Below are 25066 nucleotides of genomic sequence, written 5' to 3'. Positions count from 1 at the left end.
AATACATGAAAAGAAAAATACTTCTATCCTAAACTAACTTATATACTCTTAATTAACATATAAATATGTAAATTATTCTAATATTATGCAAAAATTTTGCGTGAAATTAACATAAAATTTCTAAATAGAACATAGCTATATGTGTGCCTCCTATACTAGTGTCGAAGGAATGACCACTTCAACGTCTCAACTTCCACTGTGTGTTCCAACGTATGAAACCATGAAAAGGTTTCCATATCTTGCTTTATGCAACGCTCTATGACGAAGAAAATACGACACGTTAGTGGGTACTAAAGAGAGGTATTACCTCCCAATTAGATAAAGCATCTGAGAGTTGGGAATAGCTTCTGTGTCACGTGGTGGTCTCTATGGGTGCCAATTCTGGGGCACTGCGGGAGCCCGTCAAGCAAAAGTTTGATTGGACCTTCCTCCTAAAATCTGAATATACAATATTTGTTTGACTCTTTGCTTGCTTATATCACAATGAAACACACATAATTGAAGCCCCCTACCCCAGCTTATACAGAAATCTGCGCCGCAAGTGGTCTACATTCAGTGATAGAAATGGGTGACAAAATAATAATAATAATAATAATAATAATAATAATAATAATAATAATAATAATAATAATAATAATAATAATAATAATAATAATAATAATTCGAGCTGATGTTCAATTATGTGAATGGCTGCAAGTTAACGTTCAGTAAAAAGAGGTAAAATTAAGATAATCGCAAAATTAAGTGAAAAATATCTATAAAATAATATGCATGAGCTATTAACCTGCGGTGAGAACTAGAATGTTCATTATATGAAGTACATAAATACAAATAATAACATCCAAAAATCAACTTGAGCCTAAAGAAAATATCAACTAAAATGAAGCCCAAAACAAACAATTAATCGAAAAGAAAAGTACGCAGCGATTAACATAATTATTTCTTCTGCAAACACCAAGCATAATCTGTCTGTGGCTGTAGGTTTCTCTCACTTTGCTCCTATGGTGAAGTAAAATCAACAGCCAATCAACGTCTAGTTTTCCATATACCCCAACTATACTACTCTGTTAACCATGAGTGGACATTTAGCCACAACAGCGAGAACACACGCATATCATTTGCTCGTAAGAACGAAGAATAAGTTTTCATATAAGACGAGTTCAACTGAAAGTACGCCCGAAATTCCACTTGTGATAGATAGACGTAACAACAGTGAAAAATTAGCATTGTATTTTGAAAAGTTACCAACAACAAACTTTAAGTTACTTCGATTTTCGTGTTCCGCGTGGGAAGTCTCTGTAAAGACGTGATTTGGGGCATATTAAGGACTTGATAATACAACAATAAGTTTTAACTGTTTGTAAAATATGTGAACCTTCAGTATGTTTTTATTTTATTATCAAATAAATAGATGAAAAATACAAAACGTTTAATTCCAAATGTTTTCAGTTAAATATTATGTAATGCATGGTAGCTATAAGTGTAGTAGTCACAGATAAGAATGGTTCATTCTGTTGCTTGTACTTGTCAAGCTAACCACTAGACCGTCTTATGATTGTTGGTTCCCTTATCTTGGCATTATTGTGTTGTGTTTATTTTCTGTGGCAACACTACTGTGTAAGGATCCGCTGGAGCTTATCAGTCTCACCGCGCATTCTCGATATCAAGTCCAAGGCAATTGTCATGAGAGTCTAGTGCACAGCGGATCCGTGCTGGTGTTCCCTGTGGGGTAGTGAGTAATTGTCATAAGCCGGAAGGAAAGAGACGCAATATAATAATAATGTTGAGAACCGAAAGGTTGTGACGAATAATTCTGATAACGTCACGTAAATATACTTACATAGAAATAATTTTTTTTTACCATAACAAGTTTGTTGGCTACGACAAACAATAAAAAGGTGTAAGAGCCTTTTCAGTAACCATCCAAAGTGAAGCTTTTCGTCAGTTTTATTTGTTAACACCAAGCAAATATTAGGATGGTACCTAAGATATAGGTCGCAGATGATTGTGATCGCCGAGGGCCCAGAATACGTGACGGGCTAACATGATCACAGATGTCGGGAGCCTAGAAATGTCATTTCTAATCCCTAGACGCACTAAAGATATCTTTAATGACAGTAAGGTGATACTTTTGTATATGTAATGTTTTAACATTAAATCATTCACTTCTCACATACCTAAGATTGAGTGAGGTTATAACCTAATGCATAAAAGTTTAAGAGAATGATTTACCAGATGCAAACTTTTCTGATGAAGCTAACTGTTGATATTTCAGCATAACTAATAATGAAATGTTTCTGTGTAAGTTTGTGATTTAAGATCGTCCCAATTCTTCTTACTTAAGTTATTGCTTTCTCACATATTAATAATCTGTGATATCTAATTTGGTGTTAGCCCTTCCCGCTGTTTTGGTAGTTAAATTGCACGGAGTCACTGGTTCGACTCCCGGAGGAAGGGCATTGAAACTTGAACAATGATGGTGGTTCTGATTCACGTTAGCTGTAAGTCCACGTCGCATATAATCTCGGTGCTGAAAATAGATTTTAACTGTAAACAGTCATAATAATAATAATAATAATAATAATAATAATAATAATAATAATAATAATAATAATTATTATTATTATTATTATTATTATTATTATTATTATTATTATTATTATTTTGTATTATGCTAATAAAGTATGTTAACAATAAAAAACAATATTTTGAAAATTAATCCATTGTAAGTATACATTTGTTAAAAGAAGCGATTAACTATTTTGTAGTTATTCATTTAAATTAATAATTGTAAAATTACAGAATTGATTCAAGGTAATCAGCTTCTGTTGTGAACAGAGTCGATCTTTCAACCTATTATGTTTGAAGTTTAAGATATTGAATGAAAAAGAAACATAACAACAATATATTTTTTTTGAACTTCAATGCTTACTATTATTAGTGAGCTTAGATAATTATAATGATTATTAGAGTTACATATTGTTTTGTTTCTTGCTAATACTCTTAGATTTATATACAAGGAAAGTAAAATAATCATTTCTTTCCTTTATTGTGTTCTGTTGCAACGCTTACCTCCCAACTGGCTTTCTTCTGCATTACTTAAATAATATTGGAAAATATTGATTTATTTAATGTATCTTTACTTATTTCAATATATTACAATAAGGGAATAGATATTTACTATTAGAACCATTAAATCAAATACTTTACGAAGAATTTACTCTTCAACAATTATTTTACTTTATACCTTAACTTCCATCAGTTATTCCGTATTTGCTTTGCGAGCTACATTATTTGTGCTAATAAATACAAATGTGTCAAGAGAGTGCACTTACTTGGGCTTATTCGTTGTTTACCTACCAGGAGAAAATGGTCCTCACGGAGATCCTGGTTTGAAAGGACTTAGAGGAGAGCCAGGACAACCAGGTAGGAGAGGGCCAGATGGAGAAACAGGACCACCAGGTTTCCCTGGAAGAGACGGAAGATCGGGACTTCGAGGTTTACCAGGACCTGAAGGGGATCGTGGGTCCATGGGCATTCCAGGTAACAATTAATAACAATAAATTACAATTTGACAATAATTATTTAGAAAATAAATTAAGTGCACCTTAACAAAAGTATAAATCGAACGACACCGTTCTCATTTTCTACTGGGTATGCTTGGTTTCAAATCCATCTTTTGGTACTTTTTTTTTATTTTCCTTAATTCCATTATACAAATATGTAATGTATGAGGTGTGATGGATGTGTTATGTTAAAGTATTTTGAAATATAATTCACGTCGTTTCCCTCCCATGTTGTTACTTCAGGCACACAGTCGAATCACATAATTGAAATTACTTGTCTAATAACCGGAATAACCTCCTTTTGGAGCAAAAACAGTACACAAAACCAGGCAGATTTCAGAGAATTCAGGAATGGACATTTCCACTGATCTTTTTTTATTGCTCTAAAAATACTTCAGAGATAGCTGATCACGGAGAACAGTTCCTTTCGCTCATGCGACGATTCTAACCAGTCGAAATTTGCGATTGAATTCCGGCCTGCTACTCGTGCGCTTAAAACAACGACCACCATGTTTGTACGTCACACATCGGTACAGGGGAAAAGGTCTGCGCCGCTAAGGAAACGGCTTAGCGAAAGATACGATGCATGTTTATCAAATGTGTACGCCGTTGCTAATAACACAAAGAATAAGGAAAGTAACATAATTTAAGATTTATTTAGAAAGCAAGCTATTTATTTATTTATTTATTTATTTATACATTTTTATTATACGATTTAGTTTTTCTCGTGAATTTATTTTGAGAAAAATACAAACAACAAACACTATGTGGCAAATATCAGATGCATTTGACAACGGAAAAGATTTTTTCTTCCGAGTTAACGTCAGTAAATCACTTTAACCATTGTTGGCATTATTATTATTATTATTATTATTATTATTATTATTATTATTATTATTATTATTATTTTAATAGTTTTTATCAGGATCTACTACTTACATTTTTTCGATACATAAAAAATAAATTATTGTAATTATTGTAATTTTTCATGATTTACAATTTTACTAACATTAAGAACGCTTAAACTCTTCTCTCTCTCTCTTTACTTTCTTATTCGCCTGTTCTACATGCCTCTTGTTTCGCTTTGCTGGCCTCAGAAAACTTCCTAACATACATGACTCCTCTAATTGTTACCCGTTCAGCATGATCGGATATATTTTCCAAGAAACCACAGCTCGCACACACACCTTTGTTCCCATACTGTTAGGCAGGTAATATTAAATGTTCTGCTTTCAATGGCTTTTATTTATTTATTTATTTATTTATTACCAATTAGTTGAATACACTTGAATATCTTAGGACAGAGATGAAGTGTACTGATTTACTATATTATTGACATTGTTTGCAGCCTGAGGTAAGAAACTAATTAATATTCTCATGCTTCGGTTACCGACTGACCTTACGAAGCGAATTTTATTCATTCTTAAGAAAAAAATCAACGCATAATTATTTGATAGTCGAGTGCTAATTTCTTATATGCAAGTTCATCGTGGATTCAATAGTTATGCGCTCAGGGGGAAGCCCAAGAAAATTAATACATTAAAAAACATTTCTCCAAGTAAAAATAATCTAAATTCTGTATTGAGCTCAACAGGACACACAAACTTATGATGATAATTATGTTCATGAGCATTCTGATAATTTACCAGTGCTATTATCGAACTACTTCGCACGTTAGCAATATTATTTCATCATAATATTTTCGTGGTTGCTGTCGTTTTCTTTAGCCCATGGAACATACTCGTAAATTGTTTATATTAGTCCGTTTGAACATTTACAAATTGACTGAAGGATTTTGAACACATGAGTTAATATTTAAAGCAACAAATAAACAGATATGGTCTCACAGTAATGATAACAAACTATTACAGTGGCTTATTACTGAGTAAAGTAAAATGAAATTTCTACTTTTATGTTCCACGAACATATCCTGTAGGCAAAGGGGGACGGATGATTAATGAAAGTGAATGATTATAAAAGAATCAGTGGAACGGTCATGTAAGAGGAAACGTCCGAATCGCAAGAAAACCCACAGACACGATGTTGTCCACCACAAATGCATATGGCTTGAATTTGAACCAGTTACCGCTCACTCCAGAGGTGAGTGCTCCACTATTGATCCACTGTATCCTTTGATAATGAATGTTTGTGATGTCATGACGAGTAATGAACAAAATATTTTGTTCCAGTGAGTGAACGAAACTTATCAAGGCTGAACTCTTCTAACGTTTGCTCTTATGACCTTTTTTTTTTACCTGTGAACCTCAGATTACAAAATGCAATACTTTCAGGATATAATCTTTTGCAAATGTACCACCGTAACCAGACCTCAGAGGTTAGGGCAGTCTTGTAGCCACCCCAAAAATGTAGGGGGCCCGGTAGAAATTAGGGGGGCTAATCCAATCATTTTATAGTTCATTACCGTATTATAGTTTATTTGCAAGCATGAAAATTTTAGGGATCAGTAAAAAAAATAGGGGGCTGCTTCCCGTGTAAACGGGCCTATCTGAATGGGAGAAACAATATTGTAAGGATCCCCACATCAGAACAAGAGCACATGTCAACTCTACACGTGCTATTGATTATAAACAGAAGAGCCGACACGAAAGGCACCGAGGATCGCCGAAAGAAGACGGACCTCAACCTCACGGAACGATCCGAAGAGGACAGATAAAAGTTGGACCACCGAGGGACCCAGCATCAGTCGTCCAACTGAGCAAATCATCTACACCACCTCGCACTGGACTAGGGGTACACCTATCCTTACTCGAGGTCGCACTGAACTAGGGGTCCTTATTACAACCAAGCCTCGCGAAGCGGCCTTGAGCTGAAGTGGTTATCCTTCAAGACACACCAGAACCTGCAGGTGCCTTGGAGACTGCCTTGAGAGAAGGGGCACCGTACAAACACCTATTTCCTCTCATCTGGATAATAACAAGAGGGACACTATTTTACTCTCTGCAATCAAAGACATTTTGTATTTAACAAATTTTATAATAAATTGGTGAAGAGGATAAATCTCGGTCCATTGTTGACTCTACCAAAGTCATTACATGGTGATAGGCACCGGAGTTTGTACGGGACGCTCTTTTTATTAACTTTTTAACATTCAGAAGGTCAGTATCAAAATTTATCTAAGTTTTGCTATCAAAATTCAACTAAAGTTTATATAAACTCCCTCCCTCCCTTTTTTCTCTTACTTTCCTTAAGTGCGATTTATGCCGGTAACTAGAACAAATAAGCAAACATACAGATCAGGAGAGAATAACACAAATATGACAGAGAGTGCATCTAATATATTCTTTAACTTGCCGCATTTAACTAAGTATGCGGAACACGTGCACGGGAACCCGGACAGGATTTTTATGCTATTCGACCATATGGCAACCATGCAGTCATGGTCACCGGCCAAGAAGAAGAAAATTCTACCAATATATTTACAAGACACAGCACTAGATCTCGTGTTAGAGCTTAAAAACAAAAATGAATTTGATAGGATGTCCTATGACGATTTGAAATCTAAGTTAGTAGCATTATGTAGGCCAAAGGTCCCATCATATAAAGCAGAACAGGAATTGTTCGAGGTTCAACAGGGAATGGATGAGTCCATAGACTCATTACTTTCTACGTAAGCACCGAGCAATAAGTCAGTTAATACCGGAAGCGACTGAAAAACAAAAGAACCATCATTTATCCTTGGGATTGCAGAGGGATTTCCTTAATAAGATAGCAATAGAAAGGTTTGCAACGGTAGAAGCTCTACAGACTAAATGAAACACTTTGGAAGCCGCCATGACCTAAGAAAAAAGAGAGCATGCAGAGCTATCACAAAAATTACACATGTTATACGGCCAGAATCATATACCTAACCCGCAAAATAGATCCTATGGATTACCAACCGAACCAAAGAGAATATATTCTGGACAACAGTTATATCACCATACCTATCCTATACAAACACAACCAGTCACACAATCGTTGAATAGCTATGTACCTTCATATCAACAACAAATTAATCCTTCCATAGCGGTCTCTCAACCCAACCCTCAAAACTTTCAAACCGCAAGTCAAGAACCTAAGACCGTTCCCCACTACGAGCACAATCAGCAGGCTACCCCACGGAAGATCAAATTTTGGTATGCGCAATATGCCGGTAGCTGGGGCATGGTGCATCTATTTGTTACAAGCGTCAAAAAAACGCATAAGGCAGCCTCTTGGCAAGGAAGCCGACAGTCATCATCACTCGGAACAGGGAGACCAAAGAGAAACTGACAAAAACTACGAAATTTCTGTAATAAAAGAACAATCAGGACAATTAGCAGAAAGACGGGGAAAATATTGCATTAGAGGACGAAAGTAACAGGTCGCATTTAACAATTAAATCTAAATCAGGCCCTCAGAATGCGACAATTGACAGGAAGTACGGTATCCCTCTGGCCAGCCAAAGCCGTACCCCCTGTGACATGTTTAATTCCGTTCCAAACAATAGTAAAAGGAATCTCGGGAAATAATATTTGTTTGAACCAAATAGCACTCATAAAATTTAAAATGGGTCAAATAACATTTACTCATTATTTTAGAGTAATTGACAAGACAATGCCAATAATTATAGGAATCGACTTTCTCCAACGTCCGCATTCCACCATCGATTTAAACAAGAATACAATATTCTTCTTTAAAGCTCCAAGAAAACCACACCTACCACTTGAGAGCAAAGAAAATACACTTTCAGCTTTTACGACTCAGGTAGTATCGCAAACAGACCACAACTGTTTATACGTGACTAAGCAAATAACTTTACCTCCACGTTCTCATACATATATACAAGTGGCAGGAAAGAAAAAAAATAGCTGACAAAGAATTCGTCTATGTATCATTGCTTCCTGGAATACACGAAAAGCATAGGTTAAATGCCCTTGATCAGAAGATGGAAGCTAACACAATGACAATTCTAATTTCAAATCCCAATGCCAACAGCATCACTATAAAAAGAACACACCAGTGGCGGTTCTCAAGGAAGGGTACGAAATCTCTTTTATCGCCTTAGAAGAAGCAAATTTTTTAGAAAAAGTGTGTCAATTTAAGACAAAAGAAACGGAAGAACGCCTAAAATACAGAAAAAGACTTTTCATTAAAGAGCTCTTTGACGTTGAGCTCTTCGACCTGGACAGAAAGCAAAAACAAGCAGTTTATGATTGATTATTTAAATATAGAGACGTTTCCACGTATGCCCCTGATGACATCCGATATTTTAGGGGTTACGTTCATAAAATTAGGATTTCTAAATCTGCCGTATTCCATGACCGTTCTCCACCGATTCTATTACATATTAGAAGTCAAGTTGATAAACAGATTCAAGACCTTATCAAAGCAAAAATAATCAGGCCTACTGACAATAATGAATTTTCTTCACTTCTTCTGCTCAAGAAGCCTAAATCGAAAGCATTTCGAATAGTTCTCAACCTACAAATGTAACAGTTATACCAAATATTTATCAATATCATTTCAATCAACAGAAGACGTTCTAAGCTCTATAAAGGGGAAAACCTTCATAACAACTGTCGATCTCTCGAATTCCTACTTCCAAATCTTGTTGCATCCTAAGAGCCGTAAATATGTGACTCTCGAGCTCAATCACAGTAGAAAATCATAGGAATTTTTTAGGTGTACGATGGGCCATTGTACATCAAGTCAGAGCTTGTCCATAGCCACGAGAATGATTTTGGAAGGACTACGTGGTAGTAGTGTTGTAAAAAAAAACAGTTTTTCTCTGTGAAGTTTTTTTCAATAAAAAACATCGTTCTTTTTCATCTTTTTTCAAATGTCTGTTTTTTCTGGCAACTATTATTTATTGATTTATGTTGCAAATTATTGAAATAATCAACAGAACTTGAGTCGAAGCCCTCGTAACTTACAAATCGTTTGTTTATTTGTACCTATACGAGCAAAATTGTGTGATTATTCCTTTCGGCCCCAGATCATTTTTGGCGTTTTCCGACGTTTCCAGTTAGTGACTTATTGCTCAAAAACTATTCATTCGATTGATATGGTTAAGGCCTTGGATTGTTAGAAAATGGATGTGGCTATTTTTTGGTGTAAGTTGCATTGCAGTGTTGTCAACGAGTGGGAAATTATTGAGGGAAATGTAGGGGTGAAAATTTACAAAAAATTCCCTGACCGAATTTCAAAATTTTTTGTATCTAGCACCACTGCTACTATATGGGTTTAAGTCACATAAACAAATCTTTGGTGTGTTGACAAGGTACAGTGAAATCCTGAAGTCGCTGGCTTCCATTCAAAGAGGGAAAGAAAAAATTCTGTCATACACATGAAATTTTGACACTTTTTACGCCTCAGAAGCAAAAATCAAATATGCCGGGGCTACAGCTTCTCTAATAATCCTATTGAAACTTTTTATGGTGCGTTGTGTAGGGCAAAGAGGAAGCTTTCAGTTAGTGGTACGTTTGTTTCAATGTAACAAGTAAGAGGGTAATAAGAGAGGGGAAAAGGGAAATTTTCCGAATTTTTCACCTAATAGCGGGAATTAATTGTTTTGGCTGGAAACGCTGCCATCAGACAGACGAAAGCTATCTGAAAATAAACCGTAGCACTCCAAGAATATATCCTACAAGTATCATGGCGATATATAACAAAGTATGAAATTTTAAAAAATCTCATTATACCTCAGAAATTCACCATTTTCTTACCATTTCCAGAATATGGTTTATTATAAATCTCAACTGTACTTCCCCTAATTATTCTAGTGAAACTTTTTGTGGTGCGCTGTGTAGGCTAAGGATGAGGCTGTTAGACAATGGTACGATTGTCCGAATGTAGCCAACAAGAAGGAAATAATAGAAATAAAAAAGGGAATTTTTTCCAAAATTTGCCCCTAAAATCTGGAATTAAAATTTTCTGTAGCTGGTAACACTACTATCAGACACACACACAAACTTAAAATACGCTTTGGTATATTTCTAATATATCCTACAGGTATTGTTACGATATCTAATAAAGTAAGCATGTCAATAAAAAATATCTCATTCTATCTTTAAAAAAATCACAGTTATCTTTCCAATTAGAGAACAAGGTCTACTGTAAATCTAAACTGTACTTCCCCTAATTATCCTATTGAAACTTTCTATAGTGCGTTGTGTAGTGCAAAAACGAGACTTCCAGATACTGGTACGTTTGGTCCCATATAGCCAACAAGAGGGAAATATTAGACAAAACATATGATTTTTCCAAAATTTGCCCCTAAAATCTGAAATTAAAATTTTCTGTAGCTGGCAACACTGCTACCAGACAGACGCAAACTATCTTAAATTAAACAATAGTACACCACTAGTATATCCTATAAGTATTATGGCGATATATAACAAAGTATGAAATTTTAAAAAATCTCATTATACCTCAGAAATTCACCATTTTCTTACCATTTCCAGAATATGGTTTATTATAAATCTCAACTGTACTTCCCCTAATTATTCTAGTGAAACTTTTTGTGGTGCGCTGTGTAGGCTAAGGATGAGGCTGTTAGACAATGGTACGATTGTCCGAATGTAGCCAACAAGAAGGAAATAATAGAAATAAAAAAGGGAATTTTTTCCAAAATTTGCCCCTAAAATCTGGAATTAAAATTTTCTGTAGCTGGCAACACTACTATCAGACACACACACAAACTTAAAATACGCTTTGGTATATTTCTAATATATCCTACAGGTATTGTTACGATGTCTAATAAAGTAAGCATGTCAATAAAAAATATCTCATTCTACCTTTAAAAAAATCACAGTTATCTTTCCAATTAGAGAACAAGGTCTACTGTAAATCTAAACTGTACTTCCCCTAATTATCCTATTGAAACTTTCTATAGTGCGTTGTGTAGTGCAAAGATGAGACTTCCAGATACTGGTACGTTTGGTCCCATATAGCCAACAAGAGGGAAATATTAGACAAAACATATGATTTTTCCAAAATTTGCCCCTAAAATCTGAAATTAAAATTTTCTGTAGCTGGCAACACTGGTACCAGACAGACGCAAACTATCTTAAATTAAACATTAGTACACCACTAGTATATCCTATAAGTATTATGGCGATATTTAAGGAACAAAGCTTCTAATTACCAAAAATATATTACGTTAAACAGAAAAGTAAAGAAAAACTAGAAAAATTAGGGGTTAGAACCTTAATACGAATTTTACGTGCGCCCCCTAATTACCCCATTGTAACGATCTGTACTTGCGTTTGTTAAGTAAGAACAAATGTTTGATTGGCGTAAGTTAACTTGCACTCGGACGTATAGGTACGGATTTATAAACAAAAATTTCTATTTTTTTTGCCCAAATATAGGAGAATTTTAATTTTCCTAGTTGGCAGCACTGCGAGCAGGCCCGTCCAATTGATGTCAACAGTTATGTATCCATCCGAGGTATCTACCTGACAAGTGTTAAGGATGTCTTTCTACAACGAAGGAAGCTACAGGGAAAAAAGAAGTAAAGAAAATTCGAAATTAGAAAATTCTCGAATTTTTGACTGAGGTGAAATTTGAGAAGGAAATTCGACACCAGAAGGAAAAGAAATTAGTATGATAAACTATAGTGCAATCATATTTTGCAAGAATAATATCCCGATATCTTAATTTGTGTCCACACAGGAGCGAATTAAACAAATTACACACCCGTGTGTGCCACTTTCGCCACCTGGACCACCGAGTATACATTTGATTACATTTTTTTTACTACTAACTCGTGTTGTTGTTGTAGTTATAGTCTCGACTAATAATAATATCGTTGTAAACAATAACTTTATAAGGAAAATTTTCTCTCCTTTTTTACATCTTAGTTCCAACACTGTTGGTGAGAAATGCAGGGTGTTTCAAAATAAATTTTGGGGTTTTAAGTCTTCGTAGTATTATTACATTTTACGTACAATTATAAGCAATGCATCAAGTAAAAGAGCACCTCAAACAGTCTTTGCTACAAATGTTCAATGTCAGGTTCATTCGTCAAACGGCACACATCTAGTCGATAGGCGAGAATGGAGCATAAACTTTACGCCATATGGCACAAAACACATTCAATTTAGGGGTCTCGTTTCAACTGTACCATCTCCTGAGGATTTGCTGACGGCGAAATACAAACATTATCCCTTAGGAGCTCTTGGCTTTTTGGGCTATTTTTGAGATTTTCAGTCAAGCAGCTACTGCATCGTCACTATTTATCCTAGGATCATGGTTCATACCTCATTCTCTTCAGAATGGAGCTGGCTTTCAAATGGTACCACTTGCATGCTCATACCGTATACCAGAAGCGGGAAAAAAATGTCAAAGTGAAAATCTTGGAGGGAAATTTTTTTTTCTCGAACTTTGGCCCCCTGGACCCCCTCCCCCCTGTGTCATCGTAGCCATCTAAAAAATCTGATAAATAGAACTTGATATACTGAATGTGTGTGCCAAATTTCAAGTTTCTATCTTGAATAGTAAGGGCGGGAGAATTTTTATCAAAAATTCCCACAATGCCCCAAATCACCATAAAACACTATGATCTCAGGGAAAAAAATTCCTGAGACATCCCTAATTACCCTAGGACTATAATCCACCAATCATTCTCTTCAGAATAGAACTGTCTTTCAGGCGGTACCATTCACATGTCTCCACCATGTATCTAAGGCGGGAAATTCCTGAAAAAAAATTATTTTTGGGGGCAAAATTTCTCTTTTTTCAAATTTTGACCCTCTGAACCCCCCCTGTTTTTACGCAGAAATCGGAAAAAAACTTCTGGTAAATACTACTCGGTGGACTGAATGTTTGTGCAAAATTTCAATCTTCTACGTGAAAAAATAGGCCCGCCAGAAAAAATTTCCCTACCATGCCCCACTTTTACCCTATACAGAAGTATATTTGGATAAAAATTCACTGAGACGGCCCTAATTACCCTAGAATAATAATTCGATCGTCGTTCTCTTCAGAATGGAACGGCCTTTCAGACGGTATGACTCACATGGTCCTATCGTGTATGTGAGGCGGGAAAATGACGAAAAACGGGATTTTTGGGGTAAAAATATCCCTTTTTTAACCCTTTGCCCCTCTGGTTCCCCCCTGTTTTAACGCTGACATCGGAACAAAAAATCTGGTAAATACTACTCGGTGGACTAAATGTTTGTGCAAAATTTCAATCTTCTACGTTCAAAAATAAGCCCACCAAATATATATATATACCGACAATGCCCCATTTTTCCCTATATAGAAGTATATTTTTCAAAAAATCCCTGAGACATCCCTAATTATCCTAGAATAATAATTCGACCGTCATTCTCTTCAGAATGGAACGGCCTTTCAGACGGTATGACTCACGTGGTCCTATCATGTATGTGAGGCGGGAAAATGACGAAAAACGGGATTTTTGGGGTAAAAATATCCTTTTTTTTTACCCCTTTGCCCCTCTGGTTCCCCCCTGTTTTAGCACTGACATCGGAACAAAAAATCTGGTAAACACTACTCGGTGGACTGAATGCTTGTGCAAAATTTCAATTTTCTACGTTCAAAAATAAGCCCGCGAAAAAATAATGAACATAGGCTTAAAAAGGGGAAAAATACATTTTAAGATTATGACGTCATCACCTCCCATGTCTGGACGCAGGACGGTCTGAAACCATACGTAATGTCTTCTACAATGTCTCTGGACTTGAAAAACAAACAAAAAAAAAACAGACGAAAAAGCTCAAATAGAAGAGAAATAACGCAATGTACCATGAAAAACGCGTATGGTACAAAATGTACCATAAGATCCCCAAAGGGATACACATTAGCTCTTAGGTGACAGGTCGATTTATCACTGAAGACGACACGATCCAGAAAATCTTCATTGTTATGCAGGAATATTTCACTTGCGAAATTGGCACGTAAACCGTAGTCTGTAGGCTTTAGACCTGTAGCAACTGCAAACGATAAAGACGTAGTTGCAAGCGTCTCTTTAATATTCTTCACACAGACGGTTGCACTGTACAGATTCAGTCTTTATTAAAACACAAAAAGCTTTCTGCTCTAGTTTCTATCTTTGCTACTTGCTCTTTCTAACGGCAGACAGAAGAAACAATGCATGTACATGCGTGCGTACAAAACTGTTTGAGTTGCTCTTTCATTTGATACAATATTTATAATTGTAAGTTAATTGTAATAGATACTACAATGTTTCAAAACCCTAATATTAATTTTGAAACACCCTGCATTACTTCAAATTGAATCATCCTATATCCATGCTTTTTAAATGCATATCATCAGGGCCGGACCTAGTCAATCTGTCGCCTTGTGCGCTGGCATAATTTACCGCCTCCCCCTTTCTCCAGAAAGAACAAATCTTAAAAGTCATTATTTTAAGTATGCTACTCCAGCATGAACAACAAAGGTGAGGGTAAGTGCAGTCGCACTCAGAAAGGCTTAAATACTTACTAAGATTGCAATCCCATTGTGACTGTTTTTTTCTTTAAATATTAATCTATTATGTTAGTGAAAGATAAAGCAAACACACCTGCAGAGGAAAGATGGTAGTCCTTTTTATAGAATTCACTATCGAGCTTCAATCTCAATGTATCAGTTTGCAATTCCAGTGCAACTAGCTCTTTTATCTTTATATCTTGATTTTTCTTCTACATCTAACATTTTTTTTTTAAAAAAAGCTTGTTTCTATCTTCAATGATAAGGAACTTGTTTCTGACAAAACAAGACTAGTTTCATATCAAAACTGTGATAACTTACTAAATGGAACAGATATTCACTACTATTCGAGAATTGAATTCTTGTATTTGACAACAATCAAGCAATTTGTGCTCGGATTTATTCGACCATTTGCTTTAGCATTGTCCATATGGCCTTAAACTAATGCAACCTAAACATAATTTATGAATGTAGTATTAAAATACAAGGTACGCTTAGTAAATGTAACTACCATCATCATGAAATCTGTTTTCAACAAGAAATATTTAATTTAAATAATATATTTATGACAGATTTTGCCGGACAATCCAAGTTTGCCGCTCCACGCAAATGCACGTGTTGCATATACGGTAGAGCCGGCTCTGCATATCATATATATCTAGTCGACAAATTATTTATATATGAATTTAGAAAAATACTATTAGGCAAATTAGTATTAGTTTTTACCTTTAGACAAGTTATTGGAATTTTATACTGTTCGTGACATTATTTTCGAACTTATTAAATGCCTGCTTTCACGAAAAAAAAAAATATTTCATCTCTACGTTTATTTCTTAGTTGATATTGATTAAAATTGTTGAAACCCGAATTGTTAATAGGTATGGTATTCATGTAAATTGTAAAATATTTGTAGCGTATCAGTATCTAGCGTTTAATTTATGTTGCCTTTTACGGTGATTACACCTACATAAAAATATTTCATACTTAAATAGACGTAAGATGGATTACAAATGACTATTTGAAAAAAAAATGGAAGAAAACGAGAGGCAATGCTTTTTTCTAAAAAAAAAACGTACATTTCTGAAAAAATACGAACCGTTTTTTTTTCTATTTACAACACTACCTGGTAGGATTACAAGTTTTGCCGACGACCTTGTCACTTGTTCGTATAATTTTCCACAGCACCTGCAGGATTAAGAATTATTATTAGAGAAGCTTAGGAAACACGATTTTCGGTTATCACCCAAGAAGACACACATTGCCTACCAGGAACTTAACGTATTAGGACACCTTGCTGGTGGGGAATCCATTAAAATATCTCCAAAGATAGCCAAGAAGATACGAAATTTTAAGAAACCGACTACTGAGTGGATTCTCAAAAGCTTTAGCGGCCTATTTTCATACCTTAGAGCACACATCAAAGACTTTACAATAAAAATTGAGCCTTTCCAACAATTAGTAACATCTAAATCTAAATTTAAATGGACGGAGAAGCACGATGTTCTCTTTGAACAATTGAAAGAATACATTTTAAACGCCCCATCACTCGCTCATTTTGACAACTCGCTAGAAATCTTTTATGGATGTTAATACATCTTGTAGGTCTGTATTTGATAACTTAAAAATGGAAAAACAGTGCATTTTTAAAAATGTATTTTCTATCAAAAATGTTTACAAAATTGCAGGAGAAAACAGTGGAAGACGCCAAGAAAGCGGACATTTTCAGCATAATGGTTGATTCTATCCAAGATGTTTCAGTGCTTAATCAGCTGACTATAGAAATTCTCTACGTTATATACGGTCAAGTATTTGAGCGGCTGTTAGCAGTTGTCGTGAACAGTGATACTACAAGACAAGTAACTTGGTTGATGTCTGCTATTTAAGCTGCTCTTTTGATGGAGCTGCTAACTTGAGTGGATGCTATAAAGGAGTTAAAGCATTACTAGAGAAGGATAATCCTGAAATCATTTACACCCAATACATGGCTCATGCTTTTAATTTGGTTATGACAGATTCGACTGAGTAGATTCCTGAAGCTGCAAACTTATTTGGTGTGGTCGAAACCAGTGCCGTGTTCTGTCTGAATACTACAAAAGAGAGGATGTTTGGAAGAAACTCATTGATGCAAGCCATGAGGGACATGACAGACTACGAAAAGTTCAGCAAGTTGTTGCAACACGATGGTGGAGCAAAAACAAGGCGCTGAGTGCGGTAGTCGACACTAACGAGTTTCGCTACGAAACATGAAGCCAAGACGAGGACGACAGTCTATCATCATTCAGATTTCTTTCATTTTTATTGTTCCTCAATGATGATGTACAGGACAGGGGTTTTAATGCGAAATCAAAATTTCAGGCTAAACTTTGCTGAATAAATGGACAGAATTTAACACTGTAATGATGTGCTCTGTGTTTCAGGACTTGTTTACAGAAACGGAACCTGTTTCAAAATACCTGCAGTCTCATGGCATTTTGTCTACAAGTCGAATTTGTCACACGGTATTTTCTACAAATTGGCTACAAGTCTCCAGGTTGTAAGATAGTCCATATCTTACAACCTGGAGACTTGTAGACAATTTTCAGCAGCAGCTTCAGAAGAAAATAGAGGCAAAGATGTCCGTTTAATGCTTTACGAAAATACAAAAGTATTTTGTGTGAAAATAAATCAACAGCTTGCGCAATCTGATGTAGAGATAAGAATGGAAAAAAGACTTTCCGCCCGAAGAACCTTAAAGAAGAAGAAAATGTCAGGAGAGCTTGCGGCAGATGAAATAAGAAAGAACTTAACTATAAGTGAAAATGATTTATTTATTCAGAATAAAAAGCTTCAACGAAAATTCTGAATACAGCTGTTACATGTGTCAGTGATAGATTTCAGCAGCCAAAACAACTTCAAATGCTGGATCTCAAGCACTTTTAAATCAAGATGAATGGTGTGTCTGCAGGAGCTTTCAGAGTTCTTGCGAAAAAACTAAATATAAAACAGGAGGAAATATACAAAGAGCTCCAGCAGTTTTCTGTCGTGTATTACACTTTGTCACAAAATGTTCTGTTTTTTGATGACCCCCTGAATCAGTATAAGAAGATGATGATGATTATGCGTCTGAGCATGCTATGGGAGATGGAACATCTTTGGACGGGTTTCACGGTAAGAGTGATAATGATGCTGCAAACACCTTGTGTAAAAATTGTCATCATTTGCATGGAAAATTTTGTACCAATTTCTCTCAGTCTAGTTGTTTTAATAATTTATACATTGTATACAAACATGCGTTGTCTCTACCATGCACGCAAGTGACATGCGAAAGGTGCTTCTCAAAGTTAAAGTTAGAGAGTAAACAAATCTCAGAGCTAGTTTGTGTGAAGACATTTTGGACACATTTTTACTAATGAATATAGAAAGAGACATGTTAAATTTAGTGTCTGTGAACGAAGTCATTCAGGAACTCTGCAATTCATAATCTGAACTGAAAAGAATCTTAACTTCTTAAAATTATTAGTTGTTTACTGTTTCAGCAGTGTTTTTCATTTCAGTAGAACTGTCCTGTTCATTCCACAGTCAAAAGTTATTATTGTTTAGTGTTACAATTTTCAGTAAGCTGTCCTGTTCATTCCATAGTAAAAAGTTATTGGCTATTATTTTTTTAGTGTTTCAGCTACTACACAGAGTGTCTCAAAACTCCCATGACATACGGTAACTCTTTTATTATCAGAGTTACAACAAAATGTAGGAGGGGAAACCGTCTCCAAATATAATGTTTTCAATCTAAAGTGAAAGAAATTTTCCAATCGGACAAGCCTTTTGGTCTGTACACTCTATATTCGCTCAATGTTACATTAAAATGCAACGTTAGTATTTACCTGGACCCACAACATAAATGAATGAAGTTACTGTTATGAAAAACATATTTGGAGGCGGTTACTACTCTTACATTTTGTTGTAACTCTGATAATAACAGAGTTATCCTATGTCAGGGGACTTTTTAGACACCCCGTGTGGCAATACAATAATAATTATAAAATATTCTCTTCGTCCTGTGCTTGCTGTGACATCAAATTTCCAATGACCAATGATAAATCATAGCTTGCAAAAACTATCAAATAACAACGAATTTACAACTACATAACGCGATGGCTCATCGCAGATGTTCATTGTACGCAGTGGCGCAACCAGGATTTTATTTCGGAAGGGGCCAAGAATATCCAGTGCAGTAGTCTCCAAAGGACGTGCTATACCATTTGATATGGACAAAATTGAAAGTTTGAATTCTCCTCATTACAAGCAATTTAGTTATCCTTATTATTAACATGCTGAAAAACCTTAAAATGAAAATTCCAATTCACAAATTCCCTATTATTAACGGTTACAAGTTTTAAAATTTGCACTATAATTATTATTTTGTACATCTTTATTTTTGCATAAAGAGACGCACTCTTTTCTAACATTTATTACTCTAAGAAATTAATGAAGGGGTTTTCACTGGGTATTTCCCCTTTCATACAGTACTTTGACTTAATTCAATATTTATTTATGCATTGATCTATTTTGAAATTTCACCAAAATTTGTCTGTAGCGCTGCTGTATAAGATAGACCGAGGGCATGGCCCCCCCGAACTCATAGCTGGTTGCGCCACTGATTGTACATTATTTAAGAAATTGGTGTTATAGTCTCAGGGTCCTCGATGGTAACCGCGGCTTAGGCCCTAATACACCCAGTCCGCCTATGATATATATATATATATATGTGTGTGTGCGTGTGTGTGTGAGTGTGTATAAAAGCATTATATATATATATATATATATATATATATATATATATGAAAGCGTTCTTACTTCCTCCTTCAGAACTTAGGCGCTCACCAACCATACACTATGTTTGTAAATGTTACAGCCAACTAACACTTGACCTGGAGGAGGAAATTAACTAGGTAAAATATCAATTTCCTAGGTAAAATATCCAAATTGTGAACACCTAAGAATGCGCTCAGTACAGCAATCATGAAAAGTTTCATTTAATAAACTTTCCGCTAATATTTTTCATATTTCAAGAAAATTGCTAACTTCAAATTAAAGACTAACACAGTAAAATGTTTTCCTAAAAAGAAAAACGATTTGTAGCTTTATATTGAAGAAAAACTTCTTTAGTAAAAAGGAATTTAGCAAGTTAGAAAAAGGAATTCTTCGAAACTTGCTTTCGCTGTAGTGAAACATCCAATAAATTTCCAGTATTCTGGAATATGAGTTTAATCTAACTTTAAAATTTTCAAGAATATATTGAAAATTTCTTTATTTTTCCAAAAATGTACGAATTCCCTGACTTTTCCGGGCTAGTAAACACCCCCAGTCATATAATAAAACTTACAGAAAAGAATTTAAAGTTGTTTTGGAAATGATCGAACTCTGTAAATGAAAAATACACATAACAGAAAAATGAAGATCAGAGAATGTTTCAAAAGAAATCCTTAGAAAAAATAACTGTTACTATTTAATCCTGCTATATTACAGCCTCTATCTTATTTATTTACATTTTCCTCCGTAAATTTGAGATTTCAAAAGATGTTAACAGGTAGAGTAACGAAAATTTAAGATGTAATACGCCTTTAATATTACGAGGAGAATTATTTAATGTATATACAGTAGTTGTTAAAGTTAAATTAAACTTTATCAAATACACACTAATTATTTGCTGATCAAAACCATATATCTTCATTATCGTCAAAATAGGTAATACATCTGTTAACAATTAAAAATTTGAATAAATATTATGATTTCCTGTACTGTACCATTTAGAAAAAAATCACAGCAATTATTAAGGAAAATCCGCTCCGCATCTACCAGAATGAGAACACTGAATAATTTTTCTTTCGACTCTCTCTCTCTTTTTTCTTTTAGCCAAAACGTTTATTCTAAGTATACATAAAAACATTAATTCAAGAGAAGTGCATAGAAATTCATAAGTTGTTAGTACATGAAGTGGAATCGCTTTCAGTAACTCCAAATTCTATCAAAACTGATGTAATTTAAAGGTGTTAGTTGAACAAAACGTACTACTAGAAAGTAATCTACTAGGTGTGTATAGAAACTGAAAAAGTAATCAGCGATTATTGTTATTGTTTAGTTTATGTTTCTAAAATTCATTGTCTACTAAATTTGTTTTTACATTGCATAAATAAAAGCTTATTCAGTATTGACGTGGATTTTCTTTGAACTCTTTAAAGGTAGACCAGGATCAAAAGGACCTCGTGGAGCAGCTGGAAGACGAGGATTAAATGGAACTATTGGTGAGGTAGGACTTCAAGGTCCTCCTGGTTCACTAGGATCGCCAGGATCCCAGGTAATGAAGCTAATGTTTTTACATTATCAGTTAGAAGTAAGTGTTTAAATAAGATTTCCGGAAAAGTTCATTGGTCTTAATGAGATGTTTACTTTTCTTTTTCTTTTTTTTATGCCCCTTCATGATACTCACTAATGCGCGTGGTCCTGGGTGCCATTTCCAGTGTAGGCACTTGCCTCAATACAAATTCAAGTAGGGTTTGTATCCCGTTCTAAACAGAAGATTTCGTCTCGTATAGCCTCAGTGCTAAATAAAGAAAGCCCTTATCCCTCCAATTTCCCAAATTAAGCCTTTTCTTCCTTTTCTTTTAGTTTAGGAGAAAGTCTCTCAATGGGACTTTTAATCTTCTTATTACCGTTCTGATATAAAGGAATTTTACGTGATATATTTTCAATGTTAGGAAATTAACAAGTTATGTCGTGTTATTATTATTAAATGTACTTCTTCTGTTAACATTGCTGCATGTCATAATCGTTTGCTTGATTCATGCTTAAAGATTTTTTTTCAAATAATCATTATCTCATGTGTTGTAAAGTAAGTTGTAGTAACTTCATGTCAAATGGAGCAATTCAGATAATTAATCCAACTCTGCTGTTTAGTATTTCAATGAAACTTATAAAATTGAGCTTAGATCGTCAAACTGAAATGTGTAAATATTAGGATCCTTAGTTATTTGATTTCCAAAATTGCTTTTCTCATCTCAGAAGCCTCGACTTTGACTAGATATGTACGTGGAACCTACAAGTTTTCTAGTTTGGTTTCTCTCAAAGAGAAAACAAATATCAAAATAGATATTGCGGAACAATGTTTGATAAATGTATTTATTTACTTCTCATGTAGTCATTTACTACTCATATATTTATTCACAACACCATTATTAGGATCATGAAGTCTAGGAGGCTTAGCTGGGCAGCTCAGGAAGCCAGAATAAAGAAAACTGGGAATGTCTAAAATTTTGAGTGGATACCTAATCGAAAAAGTGCCATTAGGGAGACCTAGGTTCAACTGGGAGGGCATTGTGAACATGAATCTCGCAGAAATAAGAGTACAAAGTTGGTACTGGGTCCAGGTGGCTGACGTTAGAAGTAGTGTTTTAAAATCTCGAAAAAGAACGGTAATACTGAAAAAATACTTTTTTATAGTTTTTACCAAACCAGAATAAAACTGAAAATTCTGAAAATAGAAAGAAGAAGCGAAAATTGTTAATTCCTAATTTTTGTAGTAGTGCTTTGTTACAGTCATTGGAAAACTAAAAGTAAGTAAGTTAAATGGTAGACAATATCTTGTTTCTGTTTCAAACAGTTGCGTATCTACACTTATTGCCAAAATTTGCAATTCACTCTGAGCATCCGTGTCCCTTCGAACATACATATAAGAAACATACTTAAAAAAAGATTTTTTCTTGGCAGTAAAGATAAATTCATTAACTGGTGGATTAATTATTTAAAGTTTAAAGCCTTATTATTTCCTTTTCTCAGTACTTTTTAAAACAAACTATATGGCCCATGCAACGGTGTAACCCGATGGTTCAATGCCACATTCACGAAACCTGTCCATTGATTTCTATCTTTAGCTAACTAAACCCAGTTTCTACTTCGTATTTTTTTTCTGTGCGATAAAACCGATCTGCGCCTAGGTCCGTCTAGTGATCATTTTGTGGTTAGGTTTTCAGTTAAGATATTGTTTGTACTTTCGTTCATTCTGGTTACATGACCTACCCCCTTAGATTTTTAAACCTAATGACTAACAATTAAGTAAATGGTATAAATAATGATATTCTTCGTTATGAATTATTTAATTAGTAAGAGCTTAAGTTCATTGTTTTTGCTCATGAATTTTTAGAGGCACTATAGGTACAATTTAGAATGCATTAACTCAATTGAGTGAGTGTAATATATCTTATAGATGAAAGAATAAACTATAATACGACGCTACAATCATTCAATTTTGTTCAGACATTCGACAATTATATCATTTTACAAACAAGATTATTAGACCTATATTCATCGAACGTGCAGCAATTAGTATTATTTAACTGCATGTGGAAATGCAGTCTTGTTCAAATATTCTAACCATGGACCTCTCGTTAAAAAGTCTTGTACTTTCTTCTTCATTTGAAACAAAAATTCTGTAGTATGGTTCTGAGAATTCGCCCTTTTAAAGAAAAACGTGTGGCTAGGTTTTCTTCAAGAAGGTTATACGCAGAAGGCTAGGTTATTCTATGCATTTATCCGAAAAATATGTGGATTCATAAGTTCCGCTCCTTCCTTCTATTTGGCAGGACTAGGTGCAAGTCGACTTCTCTGTTCCCGTTTGATATGCCTCTGCTTGCGTTAGAAGTAATAAGTTGATTTGGTAGGATTAGAGCTAAGTGTCCCGTTTAGCACTAAGGCTATAAAAAGAAATGGACCAGCTTAACATGGAATCTCAAACACATGAATTTCCGCGCAAGTAATGAGTTAAGGTTTATAATTAAATTGATCAAGTTACGTGACATCTCTGAGGCAATCAGAGCAGAGTTGGAGCAAAATCGGGTCAAAAGCCGCTACTACTACTGAAAATGTAAATCATTTTAAACATTTTCCATAAATACGTCATTTTAAGCATTGTTGCTAAGTAAAGTTTTATAAGCTTTTGTTTGACGTGTAGATTTGAAACATACAATAAACTGTGTAGGAAAGTTTGACTAAATAACTGTATGACTAGTATAGGCGTCTGTATGAGCCACTTTTTTGGACCATAATTTTATATTAAATTTCAATATTTAGAAGACTATGTCTAAAACCTGTACGTAAAAGAATATAATTACATAAGAACATATAAGGTACAACACTCATATCATTATCTCAAGTAAGTTATGAAATAAAATGAAACAAGAGTATTTAAATTAGAATATAATAAATGGATTACTCTAGATCATAATCATTTATTCTTATCAAAAGCAAGAGTGGAACAAATACGTAAAAAGATGTTGGAATTAACTTATAAAAATGGTCTTTTCTTTAGAGATGAGGACGCACCGTTTATTATTTTAAGACTAGATACATTACCTTAATATACTGGTAAGTTTGTAGATTCGACATATAAACTTATGCAATGTAAAAGAACCAAGCTCCACAAGCTACCTTATTTAAAAACATAATACACATTGATTTTCCACCATTTCTAGTTAGAAAAAAAGAGACTACATCCTATTATGCTTTAACGAATGATGATACTATGATGATACCAATAACAAGTGTATTTTATGTGGGATACCTACGTACTATAATGACGAGTTTTGTTCTTTATGCCATTTAAAACTTTCTAATCGTTTACAAAATAAGTTATCAAAGTTGAAAAAACAGGGTTATAATCTCACTAATTTCAAATCACCACCGAAGGTTTATTGTATTTGTCTATTATATAGTTTGTAATTGTCTATTTTATAAAACATGTAAAAAAAATTACTTCTCAAGGAAATTATAAATGGTTAGAAATATTACAAGAATTAGTTAATGAGTATAGTAATACAATTTGCAGAACAGTTAGTATGATACCTGTAGAAGCTAATAAGAAAAATGAGCAAATAATATTGAAGACAATATATAAAGAAGAATGTAAACTTGTTAATTCAAAGTTTAGTGATTATGTACGTATTAGCAAATCTAAAAGTTCATTTGAGGAACTTATACACCCAGTTGGTCAACGGAGGTATTTGTTCTTAATGAAGTTATTCTTTCTAATCCAT

At 34.4% G+C, this 25066-nt stretch overlaps 1 protein-coding gene across 1 annotated transcript in view; it reads left to right on the top strand.

Moving 5' to 3' along the window:
* The window catches only part of LOC145693355 (uncharacterized), a 1690974-nt gene that overhangs the window by 1063272 nt on the left and 602636 nt on the right, over positions 1-25066 (top strand). Inside the window, exons 19-20 of the mRNA XM_081769282.1 lie at positions 3364-3543; positions 21221-21336. Of these exons, the coding sequence (XP_081625408.1) occupies positions 3364-3543; positions 21221-21336 (296 nt within the window). The remainder of the gene's footprint in view (positions 1-3363; positions 3544-21220; positions 21337-25066) is intronic.

This window comes from Thermobia domestica, chromosome 8, assembly GCF_964235325.1.
Source record: "Thermobia domestica chromosome 8, izTheDome1.hap1.1, whole genome shotgun sequence".
NCBI classification, from domain to species: domain Eukaryota; kingdom Metazoa; phylum Arthropoda; class Insecta; order Zygentoma; family Lepismatidae; genus Thermobia; species Thermobia domestica.
This window is presented reverse-complemented; position numbering and strand designations above follow the sequence as displayed.